Raw genomic sequence first — 22,883 nt, 5'->3', positions numbered from 1 at the left:
TGATACTGGTGTCTTAAAATCCCAATAGTTTTCATATATCATCAAATATTTAAGTGCATGATTTTGTTTCATTGTTGAATGCTAAAGAAGCAGAATTCTGCACAATTTATATATAGATATCTGCACAATTTATAAGGGAATAATAAAGTATAATAAAGCGAAAGTTAGAAGATAAATGAATGTGATTATATTTATAAATCTCTATGGTATCATGGGACTGCACTCCATTAGGAGGGTTCATATACACATTGAATAAAACAAATGTAAAATCATTAAAATAATACACTGTAATACCGATTATACTTTTATGCTTATATTGAAAGAATCGCAATCATCAAATATCTAAAAATTCTTCTAGCAATCCTATTTATTTTATTATTTATTTTGTCTGCCATCTTGATGTTTAACGTCAGCGATTAATCATTGTTGGTATTTTTGGTAATGTGAAGAGGCATTTCAAAGTAGATTTAATTGAATTAAATACAAGCAATTTTCTCGGTAAATCAACTGGCCGACAAAGACGACTATTTTCTAATACATCCTAAACAGATTTGTGTTTCCAATATAACTAGGATTCTAAAAACGTAAAATTGTTGGATCGTTTTATTTTTTTTCCCCTAAATCTTACTTGCATTGTTAATTATGCTAACTATTTTATAATTTCTATTATAATAATTCAGTTGAAAGCTCCCCAAAAATATTTGAATATAAGATTAATGATTTTATATTGATTAGTTTTTAATTTGGTGAATGCTTTTATAAGAATATGAATGTTTATATGAATGCTTTTAGTTTGTGATTCATATATTATTAAATTTTCAAGGGTTTTTTTTCTCCTGTTTTACTCTTATAATAATTACTTTCATTTTCATAACTAATGAAAATATGATTAATTTTTTCGACTAGCGTCATATTACATCCAAGGTTTTGTTTCTACATGAAATCATTGCCATATTATCGTCCAATAATCCATTTGAAGTTTTGTACTTATAATGTAATAGAAGTACTGTTGTCACTTTCCAGCTGTATATTTCACTTTACGGCGGATTTACAAATTTTCAGTTAGGCATGCACGCATGATAATCAGCTTCGGACTAATATAAAGTACAAATCAAAATGTACATTGCTTCAATGTAACTTTCAGCTTCCTTCTTCTACTTACAATTTTATTGCTATTTTCTTTTTACATTTTATTATTCCAACATCTATTTAAAGACTAAATTTAATACAAAGTTTAAAGAAAAAAATTTGTATAAATTCTTTCTTGAATTGTATACATTTCATTCCATATCATTAGCATATTATATGCCTCTAGGAACTAGTTTTTAACATATTGATGTTTGATATTTTTAGACTATCTACAAATTGCAACATATATAATACAAAAGTCGTTGAAAACGCTCTACAGGGCAAACCTTATTACCGATAACGGGAATTGGGAGTAAGATAATTTTAAAAAGATAATTTTTACAAATCACAAAAAAAGATAATTTTTACAAATTTTAGTTATATTTTTAATTTTTAAAAATCAAACGAAATGTTCACTTTTTTCCTCAGTAACTTCAAGGCATGAAATCGTGCAAATTAAATCTTTATATTGCTTTAAAATTCAAAAAATTAGCCTTTTGGTTATATCAGTTTCATTTTCGTGCACTTTTTTTTCCAAATTTTGATTTTTAAAAATTTAATATTAACTGTAATATAACTATTATATTCACTATATTTTTACTAAAATACTTGAACATGTCTAGCTACTGTTTTCATACACATTTTAAAATTGCGATTATATAAAAATTTTCTAATTTTACAATTACAAAGAACAATTTTAATTATATGTATGCGTTTTAATGCTGTATAATTAAGAATAAATTTTTAAAAATAGAGTAAGGATAAAGGAATCGGGCATAAAGCCCTTAGATTGGACTAGCGATTCGAATCGCTTTTGAATTTTTTACTTCGTTTTTCCTGGAAGTTCGAATATGTATTGAGATTCAAAGACCCCACCAAGATTCTGCATTTTCCATTATTATTCCTTTTATTTTCTAATTTTCACTTTGAGTTCATTCTTATGTGTAAACATAATATGATTTTAAAAACGATATTATGCCAAAAATATTCTTTAAAAAATTATGATTTTGGGAGTATCTAGTAATATCGAGTCTTGTTTCTGATACAATAACTCTCCAACTCCTGAAGACAACCGAAATCTGAGGACAGTTGTATGAGGAGGTTTGTTGGCAAATGGTTCCATGAAATGAATTCTATCGTCTTCATGACATTTATCTTCAGAATTGGAGAGGAAAAGCCACAATAGTCAACAATTGAGTAATACAGTCCTCAGTTTAGCTAAAACAGATACCATCTTACTTTAAACTGTTGCACTAACGTAGATGAACGGAGAACACAAAATAAGTAAGACACAGACGCTTTTACAGCGCAAAACACCTTCTGCTACTGTAACAAAATCAGTCTGAAACATTTCACTATCATAACGAACAGTAGATACAGATGTATTTCTCTTCATAATCCATCATCGCTCTGCACTCGTATAAAATTTACCTGACCGGGTTAGTATTCAGAGGATATTTGAGATTATGGTTTCCTCCGATATGATATTAGTACAAAATAAAATCTTTTATAAAAGCTTTTCATAATTAAGTAGTTACATCCCATGGTTTCACATATCATTCTAAAAATTTCTGCCATATTTCTAAATATTTTTAATACACTTCTATAAGCAGTAGTTTCTGAAAAATTCCACAGTCTGATTCCTTTGCATAGAATTTGATATCTTTATATTAGGGAAAAAATTGTTTAAAATCATAATTTGAATATTTATAAATAGGCTTGAGCTGTTATTAGAATAAATGATTAAGAATCAAAATGTCCTGGTTTTCGACTTCCTGCTCTGTTTTGACACCCTACTCTTCCCTTCAGTGATTAGAAATTTCTGGACTGAAATTCACTTCATGATAAGACAAGAGAAGTTTCCGAGATGGTATTGTCATATGGCTTTGTGATTTTCAGCAATAAATTTCAATTCAATCGTTTCGAAGATCAGCACTCGATCAGGAATTTTACATGTTGATGAACATGGTAAATAACTATATAATCGAAAAATGTAGTTCATACGAACTCATACTGGTGAAAAATAATGTAAAATTTATTCAACTAATTCAAATTTTTAATAAAGATTTTATTTAGCTTTACTGTTAAACAAATTAACCCTTGTTATATTTCAGATTCTATGAATACATGCTTATAATAGAATTTCCCCCTTTTTTTCCCCCTATGCTTGTGCTTTGTAGACAGGTGATGAAAGAGTCTATGAATTCGAAATTCGATTTTATCACATATTCGTTGCTTAAGAGATTCAAACATCCTTCTGGTGTAAGAGGGGGGAGAGTTCGGAGAACAGAGTATTGTTTCACACGATATCTTCTTCATTTCACCGCGATGCAGGATGATTAAATCCATCGAAAATAATATTTGCATACTTCATAAATAAGATATTGATCTATTCAAAACTTTATTAAAAATATGTTATTTCATCTGAAGTTATGTGCTTTCAAGTTCAGGCTATTTAAGAAAAACGTCACTTTTTAAAAATACGTGGCTAAAAAAAATTGACTATTTTTAGTACAGATTTCATTACTTTGAACAGCTTTTAAATCACAAACTTCACACCCTAGTAGACACCGCAGTTATCAAGCTTCCGAGCCAAACTAACATGAAGAGTTAGTTTGGATCGGAAATGGCAATGATTTGATTATCAGTTCCAGTGCACTCTCTATCTCCGTTGATAAACATATATGCCTTGAAATAAAGCAATAGAATAAGACAATATTTATAGGGAAAAGCAGTTGATTCAACTGTCAGAATTCTTGCTTTTAAAGGCCGCGCCAACAGATTAGGAGAACAAATGGCATTTTTGCTCCTTCAAGAATTATGAAGGTGAAAGTGACGACACCTTAAAATAGAACCCGATTGTTTCAATTTCGGAAACAATATGTTACCCGTAACCATAAAGCTCTAGAAGCTGAAATATTTTTTTTCAGTTAGGAATGAGAGGAATTTCTTGCTTACTCATCGTAAAGACTTTTTCTACCCGCGCTAAGTGCTAAAGACGCTAGTTAAGGCTGAAATTCAAAATTTATCATTATTAACACTTTACTTTTATCTACTCAGTTTGCAAAGAATTTTACAGTTGTTATTGTGTTTATATGAAAATTCTTTACTGCACTCTGCTAAATCGAGTACCTATGCATATTCACTATATTTAATTGATTGTTCCCTGCCGATTGAAATGAGTATCTAGACATTCTGATTAAAACAGCAGAAATATAGTTTTGTAATGACAGAGTGAGAGGGGGGCTTTTAAAGATCCCGGTGAGCCAGTCATAGAAAGCGCCATGGATATAAAATGTATGCACTTTTTTGGTTCAAATATGATGAGGAGGTGTAAAAACGATGCGACATCCATTGCTGAGCCACTAATGATGGCCACTGTATAGCTAAACCACAAATATCAACTTGAGGTGAAAATTTTATGATACTTAGACGTTACTTACTTAGCTACGCCGCGGTATAGATGAGGATGATATAGAATGCAATGTTCTAATTGCAGGGGAAGAGTTAAATTTATAAATGCAAATTCATACATGACATTATATTGGCATTATATCAAGCAACATATAAAATGGGGAATGTTAAGAAATACAAAAATTCAGTATGTTTTTTTTTTTTAAAAAAAAATCCCTGAAAAGCATTTAAACACTACTTTAACCAATCTTTTTGACATTACCAAATCAAAATAAAAGCATCAAATTATTAATATAAAATAATAGAAAAGCAGACGAAATACAGGATCTTAAATATTTACTATATATTAGTTTATTTAATACGTAAAAGAAACATTCTGAAGTTCTTATACTAAATAAAAATCCCCAAAAGTTACTTAAAAGTAACAAAATTACAACTTCACGAAAGATTATTATAATCAAATAGTTCCCTGAAGATAAACCCAGAAGCCTTGATCATTTCTTTCAGCATTAATAGATTGTTTTTATTGACAGTTAAACATTTAAACAATGCGATTTTATTTTGTCTTTTATTCTACTCAAATGAAGGTTTCTGATGAAAATACAATGACAAAATGTTGTATATTGAATTGACACTATTTATTATGTTACCAAATTAAAAATAAAATTTAATATTTTTAAAAAGTTTTTAGAGGCGTCATTTTTTTATAGAAAATAAAAATATTTTAGTCCAGATGTTTACCAGCTTATTGGTTGAGAAAGCAGAATTGGCTTTAACCAAAGCAAATTGAACGATAAATTTAATAGAGGAGGGGCGGAAAATATTAAATCTTGAACGCCAGGTAATCTCAAAGATTTTGTAGTAATTTCGTCACGTTCTAATATTCTTATATTTCTTTTTATTTCATGTCGCTGTAACAATGACTCCTGTATGACCAGTAAAGGGAAAAACCGTTAATGATTCACAGACCATTACACTTCTATTTATGGTTCACTGGATCTGATTCCTTTTTATATCTCTTTTAGGACCCTCAGTAACGCCCTCAAAGAATATTTCAACAAGCTGAGCCTCAGGGCCGAAGGTTCTCGAGGAATCAGCTTTGGAAACTCCGAACGGGTGGCCGAGGAGCAACGCAACGGGCACGACCCCGCACCGAAGCCTCAGCAGAACGGAACAAGGAGGAAAAAATCGTCTGCCGGAGTGAACGGCCATTCAAAATCTAAAGAATCGTCTACAGAACAGAGGCAAAAGGAACCGCCACAGCTAATTGAACAACCCCAACAGAAACCCAAAGAGCAGCCACAACCTGTGGAACAACCTCAACAAAAACCTAAAGACAAATCTCCACCCACTGAACAACAGCAACCTCAGCAGATAATCGAGGAAGCACAGAACTCTCAAGAACAAGCAGCAGCAGCAGCAGCATCTGCTCCTCCCCCTGTCCCTCAGAAACCACAACCACAAAAGCAGAACCAGCCCGAACAAACAAATATCATGAGTAACGGTACTGGAGCTGCAGAACCCACTGAACCTCTGGGTCTCCCACAGGTAGGGACAAAATCGATATACTATTTCAATGGTGATTAATGTCTTATTTATCACAGTATCATTTTGTCGTTGGGTATTATGTAGAGTGGTGAAAGTAAGGGAGAAACAGATAAAAACACTTATAGAATCTTTTTATCGAATAAATGTCGTCATTTACAAGAAATGAAGATACCCTATTGTGACAGGAAATATTCACATATATCCGGCACGTGTTTGCCATATTTTATAATATAAGTTCGCAAAATTAGACAATTGGGACATCATTTCAGTGTTTCGGACACAAAAGATTCGCTTGACTCTCAGACAATCCAAGTGAAATTTTCGACCAGTGTAACTCATGTTTTGACATGAGGTGAATGCTTCATTATTTAGAAGTAATAAAATTACTCTATTCAGAAAAAAAGCAGTGAGGTGGATTCAGCACATTTCATTTTTATGATTTCAACCAGACTGAGTGTACATTAAGAAAATGTTTTGAACCTGTACTATCGTCTCCTAGTTAACTCGTCTTCAAACACTACTTCAATCCTCTGATCTGTTTGTCTATTATAAGGCAGATGAGGAATTGACGTAAGAGGAAATTTTATTTATAAAGTTAAAGGCATCGTTTTTCATACATTTTAATACATTTCTATGTATTTCATTTTAGTACCATGTACCTGTTCTGTGATACTATAATAGCTAAATTAATTGAAATTATATATTATATTAATGGGGGTTTTTTTATTCACCTGATAGATATCTAAAATGAAATAATTTGTACATATTTCAACATCGTATGCTATAAGCAGGATCAGGAGATATTAATGACAAAAAAGATAGTATGCATTGCTTATTAGTGTCAATTTACAAAAGTAAGACAATTAATAATAGAATAAGTTTAATAAAAATAATTTTATAAGCATTTTTATTAGTACATTAAAATACCATTTTTTAAATTTTCTAATTCTGATTTTTTCAATTAGTTATTTTTTTTATTACAAGCATTATGGTACCTCTTAATTGTATTTTTCTCTCAAATTAATTATTACTCATGTGGAGTCAAATAAAATTAAATTATTTACAGATAATTAAGTTTCGAAAATATTGAAATTATATATTATATTAAGAACCATATGCGAACAAAATTTCGAAAATCTAGCGCATCAAAGGAGAGTGAAAAATAATTATAAAATTCCATTTTTTCAACTACAAAACAAATGACTTCATATTGCAAGTGTGAACTGATATTATTAGAGAAGACATTCATGGATAAGTGCATCAATAATACTTAAAAATATCAAATATATGGAACTAGAACTTTCTAATGTTCATTTAAAAAACGTTAATCCCAAAAAATAAAATTATCATATAATTGAAACTTGCAATATTTACAAAAAAAAAAAAAAAAAAAAAAAAAAACTAATCTTCGAATTTATTGAAGCTTATTCCTATTTAGTAGATCTTGAACTCACGCATCTCCGACCAATCCTTTATCAGATCACTAAGGTTTCTTAATGACTCGGTCATACCAAAGATGCAGTTTTTTACTGAATATTTTTTTGCAGGAAGCGAGCAATGGAGTTGAGGCTAGCAATGGAGCTGCTCGTGTCCACTTGGACGATGAGGAAGATGGACAGACGAATTTCACGCCTAGAAGGGCAAGGAGGTACGAAGACCCACCTGTGCTCTTCCCAAATGTCGACGTAAGTGACAATTCAATCTAGATATCTGTGAAGTAGCAATATATGTTATTGAGTATGTCGGAACCCAATTCTTCATGAATAGTTTAAGTCAATGATTCTCGTCTTTTTAACATTGGAGATCTAATTTATTCCAATACGACTTTTGCTTAACTTTCGAACGGGATGAGGAATTGTATAAGTTATAGAAGTTCTCATACCATTCGAAAGAATTTTGTTGAATTTTGCACCACCTTCTTCTGATGAATCTTTAAGTTAAAAAAAATTATTTCAAGATATCTTTTAAATTTCTTGAGCTATATTTAAAGACGTCATTCATTTTTTGTACGAACATAATGCATCGTTTTGAAGCTTTATTTTTTTTATCTCTCTTTTTTCCGCGTGACATTTTCAGAATGTTTTGCATTCTTTTCTCGTGCTTTCACAATCCCTTCGTTTACTTTGTGCTCTAAAAGATTCTTAATTCTAATTCTTTTGAAAATTCTTGATTCCTAAGTTTCCTAAGTCTTCTAAAGATTCCTAATTCCTAAATCGCCTAATTCTTCTGAAAAGATGAAGTATATTCTTTTAGTTGTTGAATCACTTGACTACTTTAAATGGTTATTCCCGAGGTAAATCAATTGAAATGATAATAATAAATTTATAAATGAAATAAATTTCATTTATTCCTTGGGCTAAACTACTGAAAACCGTTGCACTAAATTTCCTCCATATATGGGATGTGATTTTACTTCATCTGTAGCGATTTGTTGCCACAATTCAATTGAACAATTGACGTCTCCAATACATGCTTAAACCAAGTAATATTTGTGCAATGAAGATAATATTTATTAATTTAAATTGGAAGTAAATATGTGTCAGATCAATTAAATAAAATAAAGAAATGACTGGAAATGTCGATCGACAGAACAACTAAGCAATTAATTTATTTATATGAAAATCAGAAAAGAAATTTCATTATTTGCTTCTGAACTTGCGTCAAAAAATATTTTTAATTATTAAGTTTTTTATATATTTCTTCGTCTAATTTCATTTTCATTTTTTAAATTGATAATCTTTTTAGAGTCATATATTTTCAGTAAATTGCATGATGTGTGCTGTAAAATATGGCATGTTTCTTACAAACACTCTATAGAATATATCGTTGTCCATAGTGCTATTGGTTCTATGTTCTCTAAATCTGGCTTTCAGTTACATCTTGCTTTTTTGGCATTTTATTAGATAAGAAAACGTTCTGCTGTCCTAGATAAGAAAGAGTTTTGAAAATTTTCATTAGATTTTTAATTAATTAAAAGGAAAATGGAATTTTTATTTTTTTTCACAATAACTTTGAAACGTATTATTTTACAGAAAACAATTTTACACCGATTTAAAATACAAAAATTAGTCTTACAGTTTATCCAAATCTCATTTCCATGAATTTTTAAAAATGTTTAATGAATTATTAAAAATCAAATATAAATGAATTTGTAACTATGGTTTTTATTGCTGTAATGAAATTCAAACTAATTTTACTATTCCATCTTGCACTTTTGCAAATGTTTCAAGTTTTAATTTTTTTTAAAAATGCTTCTTTTTCATAGATTCCAAAATAGAATGTCGTATTAATTTCTGTTATCATGGAAATCTTTTAAGCGCGTGTTCTTTGATGCTTGATGTAAAAATAATACCACATCGAAGGCAATGACCGACTCAATCAAGTCTAAATTTTAACATTCTGTGATCTTTCATACTAGAGGCTCGAAATTTAGGCGGATTTTTTTTTCCCAGGGTCCTGAATTGCTGAGACGCATCATGGAACTAGTAGAGGGGAAACTGACCCCAGAAGAAAACAAGGACCTCAACGAATTCATGGAATATCTCACCACAGATGGAGGAGCCTGGGCCCTAGGTTCCTCGCACCTGGAGGCTATCGGTAAGCCTTTTTCCTTCTCTCAAACTATAGGAGTCATACGTATCTGAGGAAATATATGATAGACAAAATTCATATTTACATCCTACTAGATCTGTTTCTAACCATAACTTGCAAATTAAGGATTCATTGTCTTCAATAAAAAAATAATATTAACCATCCTGCAAGGCGGGTCGATAGTTTCTTGAAAAAAATTCAGGTATTATGCGAATTGTGTCATAAAAAAAAGAACTCCTATTTAGAAAACGGAATTAGTTTTTTTTTAAAAGGTGCAAACTTTAGATGAATATCTTTATTAAAATATTTTCCACCCAAAATATATCATATAATTGTGTATTTGGTAATGTTTTCATCCCCGTCAGTACCACGCAGAAGATATTTTCTTTACAAACAAGATATCTTCAGTCTCTAACAGCATATTTTGACTTCTTGAAATCTGTTTTTTTTTAATGTATTATTTTAGATGGCGTGAGTTTTGTCGAGTTGTATCGATGCATGCAATATATCGAGAGGAATAGACGTATAGATATTTCGTAATATAGTGTGAATTCCTTTCCTAAACTGTCATCCTTTCCACGGAAGAATATTTATTGAAAATAGCAAGAAAAATATAACTTCAACTGCATTGTGGAAGCGATTCATGTTTATTTGAAATCTGGTATGTTTTTTGCATTTAGTGTTTATAAAAGATACAAGATAGATAGTGGAAGATTATTCATTTTACTATTAACTTTTTTTTAATTGCACAGAACTAAGCCGTATAAACAGGGTTTATTACAATGAGCTCTACTATTGCATGCTCAGTTATGTTTGTCTTGTGGCTGACATTTCTCGTAAATTGACTCCATTAGATTCTACAGCTAAAGCTGGTTATTTCGAAAGTCAATTGATTGAATGACTGTCAATAAATGTATATTAATTTCATACTAGTTATCTTTCATCCGGAATTAACAAAGTGTAAATTCTTTATTAGTGGCAAGTTCAGATAGTAAAGGGAAAGATAGAAGGATTTCAGATAGAAAGGATTATTATCAAATGGTAGATTTTTCTTTCACGGTTTAAAGTATCTAGATACTGCTATGAGATAAGAAACCATCTCCGAAATACTCATTTTTGTGATAAAATTGTTACACAAAATTTTGCAAAAAATTTGATTTTGCATTGCTGCGAAAATTATTGTATTTTACATAGCCTGTTGACCCACAGATTGGAGTTGGTTCAATTTTTCAAAGCAAATTATATTCATTGTACAATTTTGATCCCAAACTCTAGATAGTGGTACTTGGTTACCGATTATGTACAATTACACGTGTTCCGAATCTTCCAATAATATGACACAGCACTACTTTTCTGTAAAAAAATATAAAAATTGTAGCAGTTGTATTGAAACATTGTGTCCTACTAACACATTTTTACACAAGCCTATTTGAAGAATACCCAATAACCCAAATGCTTTATGAAAATATTTGATATAGTAGTTTTACTTGACACGAATGTTACATTATGCAGAGCGAATTAATGATTATTAGAAGAATGCCTTCTCTCTAAGGAGTTTAAGGAATTCCTTTCTTTTTCTTTTGTTCCAGGTCGTCTCCTGAACGACCGCAACCTGCATCCTGAGATTCCCATTCTCACTCTCAAGATGTTTCAGGCGGCAGCTCTCAAAGAAGACATCATTCTGTTGCTGCACCAGGACAGGGAGAGGCATCATCTCATGACTTATTTCTATAAGATTGAAACCCTCTCGCCTGAAGAACAGACAGAAGTTTGCGCCTTGGTGAGTAACAACTTGGTGAGAAATTCCGATTCTGCAAACCTAGAGTTCTGTTAACTGAACTCAAAGCTAACAAAGACCACATCACAATGAATGATACAATGTGAAATTGCGCGTGCCTTAATACTTATATTAAGGCTAAAAGAATACGACAACATTGATGAGAAAATAAAAAAAATGATTTCCCTCTTTTTTTATATATAAGTTACGGCTTTTCACTGCTGGTGGAAATAAAAGTACAATAGAACAGATAAATCAATTTTTTTACAGTATAATTAGACCTACAAGCGGATTGATGTCAATGGAAAACGTATTTAAATCCTGATATATTATTAAGGTTCGAACGGTCTCGTGGACTCAATGGACGGCACAAAGATTTATTTATAATAGTTATTTACAAATATTTATAGTTCTTGCTTTTAGAAATATTAAGTATAAGTAATACAGATTTTAATAGACTACAACAACAACTCACAAACTTATACATATAGCATGAGAAGAATTAAATACTTTATGCGGAAATTCGGCTCAGATTCTCATACAAGTTTCCTCATGCAGCAACAACATTGCATCATCGTTGCGTCAGCCAAACAACGAATACTTTCGCGTCAACCTTTCCCAGTTACAACTTACTTAAGTTCAATAACAATTTCAATACTTTCTTTCTGTATATTAACTTTAGAATAATAATAAAAAGCCTTGTTCTTGTATGCAAAGAGAAAGCATTGTAAGCGTCAATGAAATTGACCTCGAGATATTATTCCTCGAGACGGCACTCCATCTTTTAGTCCAAAATTCTAGTATTTCTGAAATTTATCTGTAGTATCTGTTTCTGAAAAAGACAACTCAAAAATGAAAATTGAACGAAATTCTTTATGTAATCCTTACACTGAAAAAATGCATCGCTATCAATTTTTATAAGAAATCCATCGAAGCTAAGCATATCTGTCCCCTCGTCAATGTGCACATAGGTGATTTCAGAAATACAGACTGGCTTGGCAGATAAAATCGGTACATAATTTTATCAATTATTCTATATTTATAACTGTTCCATTTTTTTACAGTATAATTAGACCTACAAGCGGATTGATGTCAATGGAAAACGTATTTAAATCCTGATATATTATTAAGGTTCGAACGGTCTCGTGGACTCAATGGACGGCACAAAGATTTATTTATAATAGTTATTTACAAATATTTATAGTTCTTGCTTTTAGAAATATTAAGTATAAGTAATACAGATTTTAATAGACTACAACAACAACTCACAAACTTATACATATAGCATGAGAAGAATTAAATACTTTATGCGGAAATTCGGCTCAGATTCTCATACAAGTTTCCTCATGCAGCAACAACATTGCATCATCGTTGCGTCAGCCAAACAACGAATACTTTCGCGTCAACCTTTCCCAGTTACAACTTACTTAAGTTCAATAACAATTTCAATACTTTCTTTCTGTATATTAACTTTAGAATAATAATAAAAAGCCTTGTTCTTGTATGCAAAGAGAAAGCATTGTAAGCGTCAATGAAATTGACCTCGAGATATTATTCCTCGAGACGGCACTCCATCTTTTAGTCCAAAATTCTAGTATTTCTGAAATTTATCTGTAGTATCTGTTTCTGAAAAAGACAACTCAAAAATGAAAATTGAACGAAATTCTTTATGTAATCCTTACACTGAAAAAATGCATCGCTATCAATTTTTATAAGAAATCCATCGAAGCTAAGCATATCTGTCCCCTCGTCAATGTGCACATAGTTGATTTCAGAAATACAGACTGGCTTGGCAGATAAAATCGGTACATAATTTTATCAATTATTCTATATTTATAACTGTTCCATATTGCATGAAAGCGATAAATAAAAAACCAGACAAACTAGATAAATGAAATTTTGTGCATGTTTTTGGCATGGCAATTGTATAACTGTACAAAATTCTGGATCTAATCGATCAAAGGGTAGGGGTCTAAAATCCGCATTTGATTATTTTTACTGAAACTAAACTACTGTGACGAAACTAAACATTAAACATACCATATTTCGTAAGTAGAAAAGAAAATGTATCCACTGAAGGACAGAGAACACACCCACTGGCTCTTTCAACTATTCGAAAATCGTTCATTTCATTCATTCTTTAATTAAAGTGAATTTAATCAAGATATTTAGAAGTTACTCATCGTTTCTTTACTGGCAGATGTGCAACCTGTGCTCAAACGGAAGCAGTTTTGATTGGCTGACATACATCTCGGAATGGGAGGAAGACGGAAAACCATGCAACAATTGCAAGGTGACAGTGCGAGTGGCCGTGCATGGACTGTTGGCCGACCACCCTGATACCAAGGTCAGAGGTTGTGCCCTGGTGTATAACCTCGCTCTCAAAAAAGAGGTGAGAATTCTTCATTCTATTTCTTCAGGAATTACATTTAGCCAAAAACACACAATGAAGCCTGAGTGTAAATAAGTCGTACTTAAATAATATTACCGTTAAATATTAATGAAGAATTGAATGTAGTCTTGGTCTTAAAGAACACATGTACAACGTCCAACTTATTTATTTATTTTCCAATAATATTTTTAGAAGTTATTGCGGTAAAACGCCGAAACTCAGCTTAATTTCTAATTAAATAAAATTTCAAAAAAATTGCTAAGGGGTTATACATTTTTGCTCTCCAAAATATACAAATGCCAAATTTGGTAGCTATAGGTCAAACAGTTTATTTTCTAAAGTGCCAAAACACACACAAACATTCATCTTTATTATTAGTATAGATGGATATAGATTTGCGTTGAGCAATCAGTACGTTGACTATCCCATGACAAAACCATCAAGAGGTTATTTTTCGAAAAAGGTTTTAAAAATATAGATATATCTCTGAAAAGAAATTTTAAAATTAATAGTTAAGCTTGGTTTTCTTAAAAAATTATAATGAAATATTTTTAAATTAAATATATGCAAAAAAAAAAACTCAATAAATTCAAGGCAGGGAAATTTTGACATTGTAAAATCTAAAATAACGATAAATTTATTAAAAAGTTAAAAGTAAAATATTAAGATAAATTTTATTTTTTATAATATAATTTATTAGGTTTATTGCGGTACAGATTAGTATATATAATAATAATTGTGATTATAATCTTTCATTTTAATCAAGGGTCATAAAATTGATCATTTCAGGGAAATCTAATCACAATTATTAGCTTGTTATCGTCATTATATTGTTTAAATATTGCTTTGTTTTAACAACATCGTACATTTTCAAGCTATTTTTATACTTAAAAATGCAATTTTTTTTCACAAGATTTGAGAACATTTGCTTATAAATTATAAGATCTTCACTTATGCCTTTACAGAATTAAAAGTTCAAATTCAAATTTATAACTACATTTTTTTAAAAAAAATCTTCTTTCCCATTGACTTCCTTACGAATAAGAAAGTAACATCTTACAAAATTCTCAACAAAAATTGTTGCATCAAATTAAAAAATTTTAGAAATGATTTTGAAAATTAACTATTCCAAATAATGACATGGGCAAATTCGTGAGTTTGTGTTGTTTAAGAATACATTTTTATAGATTAGTAAAAATACACGCACCATTTCTGATAATTTAGGTATAGCTTTTGGCTTAGTGTCTTTCGCCAAGTAAATTTGACTTTAAAAAATGGATAAAAATAGGTTTATAATAAGAAAATCGTCCAATTTCGCATAAATGCAATTTCGGCATAGATCAAAGTTTTTAAATACTTCTTGATGTGTTATGTTGTCAGAAAAATGGATCGCATTTCATGAATTTGGATATTTTCTTTCCGTTTAAAATGTCTTATATAATATTTAAATATTAACAGTTTATTTTTCTGCATCCAAGTAATCGATTATTTCCACCCCCGCCAGCTTTTCGATGATGTTGCCAGTGAACTTGCTATGGCTGTCCTTCAGTTCCTACAAACCCCACCGGCGGAAGAAATGTGTAAGTAATATTATGTTAAATAATCTTCATTTATTAATGAAGAACATCTCCTCACATTCTAAATAATCATTCCTTCTAATGCAATAATTGTATTAGAAGGAATGATAATGATAAAAAAAAAACAATGAATGACACAAGACCATTAAAAACAATGGTCTTGTGTCATTCAGAATAACGAACAATAAATGAATGACAAAAACATTCAAGAAAAAGTGGACATCTTTTATCTTAAAATTCTTAACATTACTTGCATTCTTCAAATCGAAGTTCCGATGTGAATTCAAATGTGCGATATCATGCCAGCTGTAAATATTACTTGTAGACTTGCATTATTAATGATTCCTTATTATTATAAATACCATTTGTAGTTGACTTATTAAATGATAGCATTTGAATAAAGTTTTGTCATAGGAATAATTTATCCTTCTTCAATCATATATTTTTGGAACTTTTTGAATCATTCGTATCAACTTATTCTGAAATGAATAACCCCAAAGTTGGATATTATTATAACAATTTACTTTTTTTATGTTATACTCTAAAGTGGGTACTTTAAGATCTAATTATCCGATATAAGTACTAATTAATGTGTATGCAAAATGATACTGATACTTCTCCCACATAAATTTATCAGTAGAGAGTCTTACATTTACCAGAGAACCAGAGAAATATCTAACATTTATAGTTTATATAATAATCTATACAATTTTTTTTACATTGCATTTCAAGAGCTTCCTTTTTAAAACAAAAGATTTCAAAATATTTTAGTCATTTTTTTAAAAAACAGTGTCAGGGATTTTCTGAAAACATTTGCCTTTTCTAACGTGTAATATAAATATTATTATTTGCATGCAATTTGCAAAGAGAACATTGTTCGCAAAATGTACTATTAAGAGGTTTTGCAATGTAGTGCATGACATTTGCTTAAAGCATAAATAATATGAAATCTGCTTTAAGTAAATTGATTGCTTTTACACCCAAAAAATAAATATCTTTCGAAGCAATTATAGTGATAAATTATAAAGTTCTGAAAATATAAGCTATAATAAAAGATTGTCAGAGAGGAAATTGTTTGAGAACCAATTGCTATTCTTATTGCAAAATTCATGTGAGTGACTTAAAATCATATTGGAAACTTTAATTGTTGTTGAAACAATCAAAATTCTGTCCTCATGATTAAAAAAAAACACGGTTTGTTTTACACTGAAAGAAAAGCAAATTCATTGCAATTATCTGAAATTATTGAATTCGTGAAGGATGCCAATGCCGAAGTAGAATGCTCACAAAAACAAAGTAATTCTAAGTAACTGAATAGGCTATTTCTGCTGAGAGTAACCAACAATAGTTTATGAATTGCAAAAACCTAAACCACTCTGTATACTTAAATTATTTCATACCATGATTTCTCTAACGAAGAATCAGAAAGAATAATATTTTGGACTTTTTTAATATTTTATATAAAAGAAAATTTTTTCAATTGCATTGAAAAAAAATTTCGAAGATTAGTGTAATGTATAACTGGTAAATGTAGTATAAGAAATATTTTTATAGCCTTTGAAGAAATAAAAGCTTAAAAACTCTTGAAAAATAATTTGGATTGAGAAAGAAATAGCAAATATTTTTTTTTACATAGAAACATTATTAATCATGGAATATTTCCAAATTTTTCTATATCCTGCTTCATCAGTTTGCAAAATATGTACTAAGCAAATAATCAAACTTTATATCTTCTTTTTATTCTTCAATTCTTTCCAGTGTTCCAGAGCCTGACTGCCTTGTATCGATTTATGTGTATTAGTTATAATGAAGTAAGTAAATTCTTAAAATTTTACCTTGATAGTATTTTTAGATTAAAAGTATTGTGGTTTAGATTTAGATTTAAGATTTAGGTGATTTTAGATTTAAAAGTATTTGTGGTATTATAACAAACATAGCGGCACATACCTAACGCATATTACTCCTACAAAATCAATGTAGTACTTCTGTACTTTCTTCTTCTGCAAAAACGATGAATTTCGAATTCCAAAGCAGAGTTTTAATATCGTAAAAATAATATATTAATAATTATACATCGTAAAAATAATCATTTTTGATTCAAAACAGCCAGGCTTCAGATCCTCTTTTTATAAATTTATTTTTTAAATGCTCACTTGTTATATTTATTAATAATGATTAATATGAAACAACCAAGAACAAAATTTTTATAAGCAAATGAGAACAAAACCATAATTTCTTTCAACTAACCGCTTTTAGTGACCAGATATTTCATTTAATTTCAGTGAAATTTCTCATACATGACTTGATGTTCAAAAATCTCTTTAAGCATCAAATTGTTACAGTCATTACTGCCGTTTATTTAAATAGCTATATGCCTTTTGCATTAATTGTGTACATAAATCTTCATAATGGAATCATGACCACTGATATCATAATTCCAATTAAACTGCATGTATCAAATAATTTATCTTTAAGCTGTATATATTTTACGGTAGTGTGACATTACTTTCTTATTCCTCAAATAAATTGTACAAAAAAAAAGTAAAACCTTTCTTTTTCAGTTTTAATAACAAAAGAAAAGCACGCAATATTAAGTTTTGATGGAAAAATGAAAACGATTTAAATTTCATTGCAACAATGAAACGTCACGTATAAAATTATCCAAAAAAACTTTTAAAAAATTGTCAATACCGAAGAAAAATTGCATAATTTAATTGGTGCTATTAAAGAAAAGTAAAAATAAAGTTCTTCGAGTTTAAAAATGGTGCAGTAATTTTTTTTCACAATATATTTTTGAAATTTAGAACAGGAAATGCTCAAAATGTTGCTTAATTCTAAATTAAAATACTCATAAAAATTTCAAAAAAAATTCTTTTGAGTTGCCCATTTTTACCCCTTAAAATTTATTGATGCTCCATTTTGTAGTTCTAGATCATAAGGTCGGGCTTGTAGAGCGCCTATAGACAAACACACACGCACTTACATATTCTTTTTTACTACTAGTAAGCTTTTCCGTCCAAACACGTCATTTTTAACTCCCTGCCGTCATTAGGAAATCTTATATTTCCTTTGGCAGAGGAACTGCTATAAGCCAAACAAATACCAACACTTGATAGAGAATAGAATATGTAAAAATCATATAAAGATTGTTTTATAATTAAAAGCAAGTCACTCCTCTTCCAATTCATTATCATGATACCTTGGTGTCTTTTTTTCCCCCTCAGATCCCTGCACTCATGAAGATGATGGGTCCGGACGTGGAGGCCTTCCGAGGCGTGTCTGCCAGAATCGAACCCGTCGTCGAAGAAATTCAGATGAAGCTAAGAGTCGCCCGCTAATAAATTTTTCTCTCTTTTTACTGTATTTTTCAATAAATCTTATTTATAAAATCAAGAATTTCTCATTCTTATTCTAGAATGAAAGTAGTGTCAGTGATCTTAAAAGGATACTACTCACATTACAATTAACAATGAATTTAGAAATTAGCACAAAAAATAAAAATAACATTTTTTTCTTTCAATATGGAAGAGTCTAAGAAGAGTCAAAGAAATGCAATATTTCAATATATATATATATATATATATTCTTTCGATGTTAATTATACTATGCGTTTTAAAAATTCTATAATGAGTTATAAATTTAATACAAATGTATAAATTTGATACAAAGAGCATATACAAAATTTCTTCCAACCAACTCGGTGTATTTTTATAACATATATAGATACTTTAATAGGCACGGAAACAATTTCAGAATTAGCTTTTTTTAAATTTTTTTAAACTAAGATTTAAAAGATTGAGATAAATTTAATTATATTAATATAAGATTTTGAAGCAATACGTGAGCCTAAAACATTGAGATTTTACAAAATATCGAAAAAATTTTATTATATCTTCTCTATGTACAAGAGAAATTTTAATGATTTTTTTTTAATTATTCCCACTCTTCAAGGTATACATATGCCAAATTTTGTAGCTATAGGTCAAACAGTCTGGTTTCCAGAATGCCAAAACAGACACATGCACACGCACATTCATCTTTATTATTAGTATAAACCAACTAGAATATATCAAATTTGCGTAGACCAACAAGTGCGCAATATTCAACTCAGCAGTGGCAAAATCAACGGTTAAATAAAAAAAAAATACATTACAGTAAAAATACATTAAAATATATTCACAGTATCACATATAAGTCAGAGCAGGTGAAATCATACATCATTTACACTCTATGATAATACATCTGATAAGAGTAATCGTGCAATTTATATTAATGATGTAGAAGTGAGTATTTTTTACTCACCTGTCGTTCCCACTGCATTGAGAGATAATTTAAGTCCTCTGTCAATATGGCAGGAATTATTTTGACTCTAAAATGAGTAATCATTTTTTGTAAAATATGTTTCATGAACCACTATTTCTTAAACTACGGATAGGGATCCTAAGTGAAAGTATTCGCATTGCCTTTTTCTTGCAGATTCTTCAATATTTCGTCACAAAATTCAATAAGAAATTCACGTCGTCTCAAGACATTTCTCTTAAATTTGTATATTAATTATTTTCCTTTATATTCAAAGATTTTCTTTATCGTGTAAACAATTCAATTTAAACAATTCAGTTCAACAATTTCTGTAAGACTCCAAACGATTTTTTAAACAAATGTATATGAATTTTTACTATAAATATTAGTTTAATTAAAATTCTTTTTTTCACAATAGTGAATGTTATTTGTTACACAAATAAATTTTCTTTGTTCCATATCATTTTTCATGGATTAAAAGCGACTGGTGATCCAACATTTAGTAATTCGAGAAGTTTTATTTTTTTGTTTTATTGTATTAAATTCTGATGCTGTTAGCTGTTGCTGTAACACAAAACTTTATTTTTCTGTTTTTAAACTGTCGCGTACACGATTTAATTTAAACAATTCAACTTAACAATTTCTTGAAAAACGAAAACGATAATTTAAATAAATTCTTTCAGAACTCTTTTTTTTAAATATTAGTTTTATTTAAAATTCTTTTCTTACAACTGTGAGCGTTATTTTGTCACACAAGCAAATTTGTTTGGTTCAACATCAATTTTACGGATTAAAAGAATCTGATGTTCCAGCAATTTTGTAAGTAGATAAGTTTTATTTATAGTGTTTTGTTAATACTAAATGCTGATGCAACACAAACAATTTTTTAAAGCATTTTACTTTTTAAATATTATTATTCTAATTACAATTTTATTCTACATTGCCATTCGCAATCTGCATAAAGTTACCGAAACAAAAATTATATATGATTTGTTGAGAATACATTATTTCTCTTTCAATCAACATAGTTGAGATAAAAGGAAAAAAATAATTAATATCAAATGAATACTTGCAATTGCAATAAAATACATGAATACTGTTTTCAAAATATTTGTAATCATTCAATCAAAAATTAACATACAACATGAAATGCTGCAATCTTGATAATGTGCTAGAAAAGTAATTCTTATCCCACTATATGCTATTTTAAATTTTGAATCATCCGTCTTCCCATTTCTATTCCTACTTGACAATGTTTTATTTTCCTTTATTACTTTCTCGCATAGGTAGAAATATTTACAGAGAAAATATAGTAATCGTTAAAAAATTCGAACTCAAGATTTCGACGAATCTTCTGGTTTTAAACCTCCCTGAATTCGAAAAACACATTTTTGGAAAATGTCCTTCTGTCTGTGTGACAAAGATAATTCAAAAACGCTTTGAGCCAGGAGGTTGAAATTTGGTACACGGTCTTTACATCAAATTTGTAGGTTACCATCAAATTTTGAATCAAATCCTTTCTGAAGAAGTCCGTCTGTCTACTTGTTCCAATATAAATTATCACGATAACTACAAAACGAAAAGAACTAGATAAATAATATTCAGTACACAGATTTAACATCTATAATAAAGACACTTGTCACGTTTTGAATCAAATCCGACAAAAGGTTGATTGTCTCTCGTTCTGAGTTTTCAGCAACATGAAAAAGCCATAGTTCAAAAACGCAGCGACTTAAATATATCAAATTTGGTATAGATTCTGTGACTACAAGTGCAGTTTTGTGTCAAATCTTTGTTTCAATTGGTTGAGAAAAACGTGTCTAAAGCACAAATTCGCTTTTCGGATACTATTAACAATATTCTAAGAATTAATCGTTAAAAAACTCACTAAGGATAACACGACAGATTCAGTAAAGATGCTAAATTCCCGCCAAAAGTTAGTATTTCTTCACTATTATACGTCAATGCCATGCAAGACATTCTCTGGCATGACAAGCTCTGACATAATAAGTTTATTAGAGACTATGCAGAAAGTTTTGGATAGACAACTCACACTGGTTTGTTATATTTCTAGAATCAGCTTCATCTAAGGCTAACAAATAAGCTTGCTTCGATCGATATAGGATAACATTAATGTTCTTTCCTTCCATTCGTACTGTATAATACTTGTCATTTTTGCCAATCATAGGAAAAGATCCTTCATAAGAGAATTCTAATATCTTCTTGACATCGTTCACTCTGACAAACACATGTGAACAGGGATCTAAATTCTTACAGAAAAGTAATTTCTGTTTTCTTTTGCAATAGCTTTTAATTAGTTACGATTTTTTTCATTTCTTTTCGCTGTTTGTCAGAGAAAATATTTAATTAAAGAAAGTTAAATAATATTTATTTAAAGAATTCTCCTGTTAATTTCAGGGATTTACCATAAACCATTTTTGCATTGGAGCAGTTGGTATTATCACATAAAGATGTGCGAATACCAAGGAGTGTAGTTGACAAAATTTCACACCATTTGATTGAATTATAAGCTATAACAGCTGCTTTTAATGTTCTGTGTCATCTTCCAATTTTTTTCTGTTGCCTTATGAATGGTGTGATGCTGTTAATTTTTTTTTTTTTTAATTCCACAAATAATACTTAAAACTTCTTGAAAGTTCTGATCTGAATTGATTTCCTCTGTTTGCGATCACTTTTTATGGAATCCCAAAACAACAAATCAAATTTACATAAAATGGTTTTGTGATTGTTTCTATGATAATGTTTTCAATCGGTATAATTGCTATCCAGCAAGTGAAACAATCAAAGTAAATTAAGCAATATTTATTATTAGTTTGGTCCACTTATATCCATATAATCTTGCTAAATCTTTCATTAGGTTTATCAATTAATCGAATTCGGAATACTAGTGCCGAATAATTTGACTTTTCTGGCAACTAATGCAATTAACCCATTCCTAAAATCTATTTTAATATTCTTTTACATGAATCTTGTTTTTCTAATTATTTGATGCCAAGATAGGTTCGAATCGTAAATCGGATAATGGATATTGTTTAAAATTGACATTTTTACTACTACTTAGTAATTTTTTGAGTTCTTCATTAGTTATTTGTTCATCTGCAATTTTATCATAATCATTCTCCGAAACTGATTCAAT

At 29.6% G+C, this 22,883-nt stretch overlaps 1 protein-coding gene across 1 annotated transcript in view; it reads left to right on the top strand.

Moving 5' to 3' along the window:
- LOC129965740 (uncharacterized) overlaps positions 1–18,823 on the top strand; it is a 64,009-nt gene extending 45,186 nt beyond the window's left edge. The window contains exons 5-12 of the mRNA XM_056079877.1: positions 5,568–6,090; positions 7,638–7,775; positions 9,543–9,687; positions 11,271–11,461; positions 13,659–13,850; positions 15,355–15,430; positions 17,186–17,238; positions 18,652–18,823. Of these exons, the coding sequence (XP_055935852.1) occupies positions 5,568–6,090; positions 7,638–7,775; positions 9,543–9,687; positions 11,271–11,461; positions 13,659–13,850; positions 15,355–15,430; positions 17,186–17,238; positions 18,652–18,765 (1,432 nt within the window). The 3' untranslated portion in view covers positions 18,766–18,823. The remainder of the gene's footprint in view (positions 1–5,567; positions 6,091–7,637; positions 7,776–9,542; positions 9,688–11,270; positions 11,462–13,658; positions 13,851–15,354; positions 15,431–17,185; positions 17,239–18,651) is intronic.
- Positions 18,824–22,883: the final 4,060 nt, after the last annotated feature.

This window comes from Argiope bruennichi, chromosome 4, assembly GCF_947563725.1.
Source record: "Argiope bruennichi chromosome 4, qqArgBrue1.1, whole genome shotgun sequence".
Taxonomy (NCBI): domain Eukaryota; kingdom Metazoa; phylum Arthropoda; class Arachnida; order Araneae; family Araneidae; genus Argiope; species Argiope bruennichi.
This window is presented reverse-complemented; position numbering and strand designations above follow the sequence as displayed.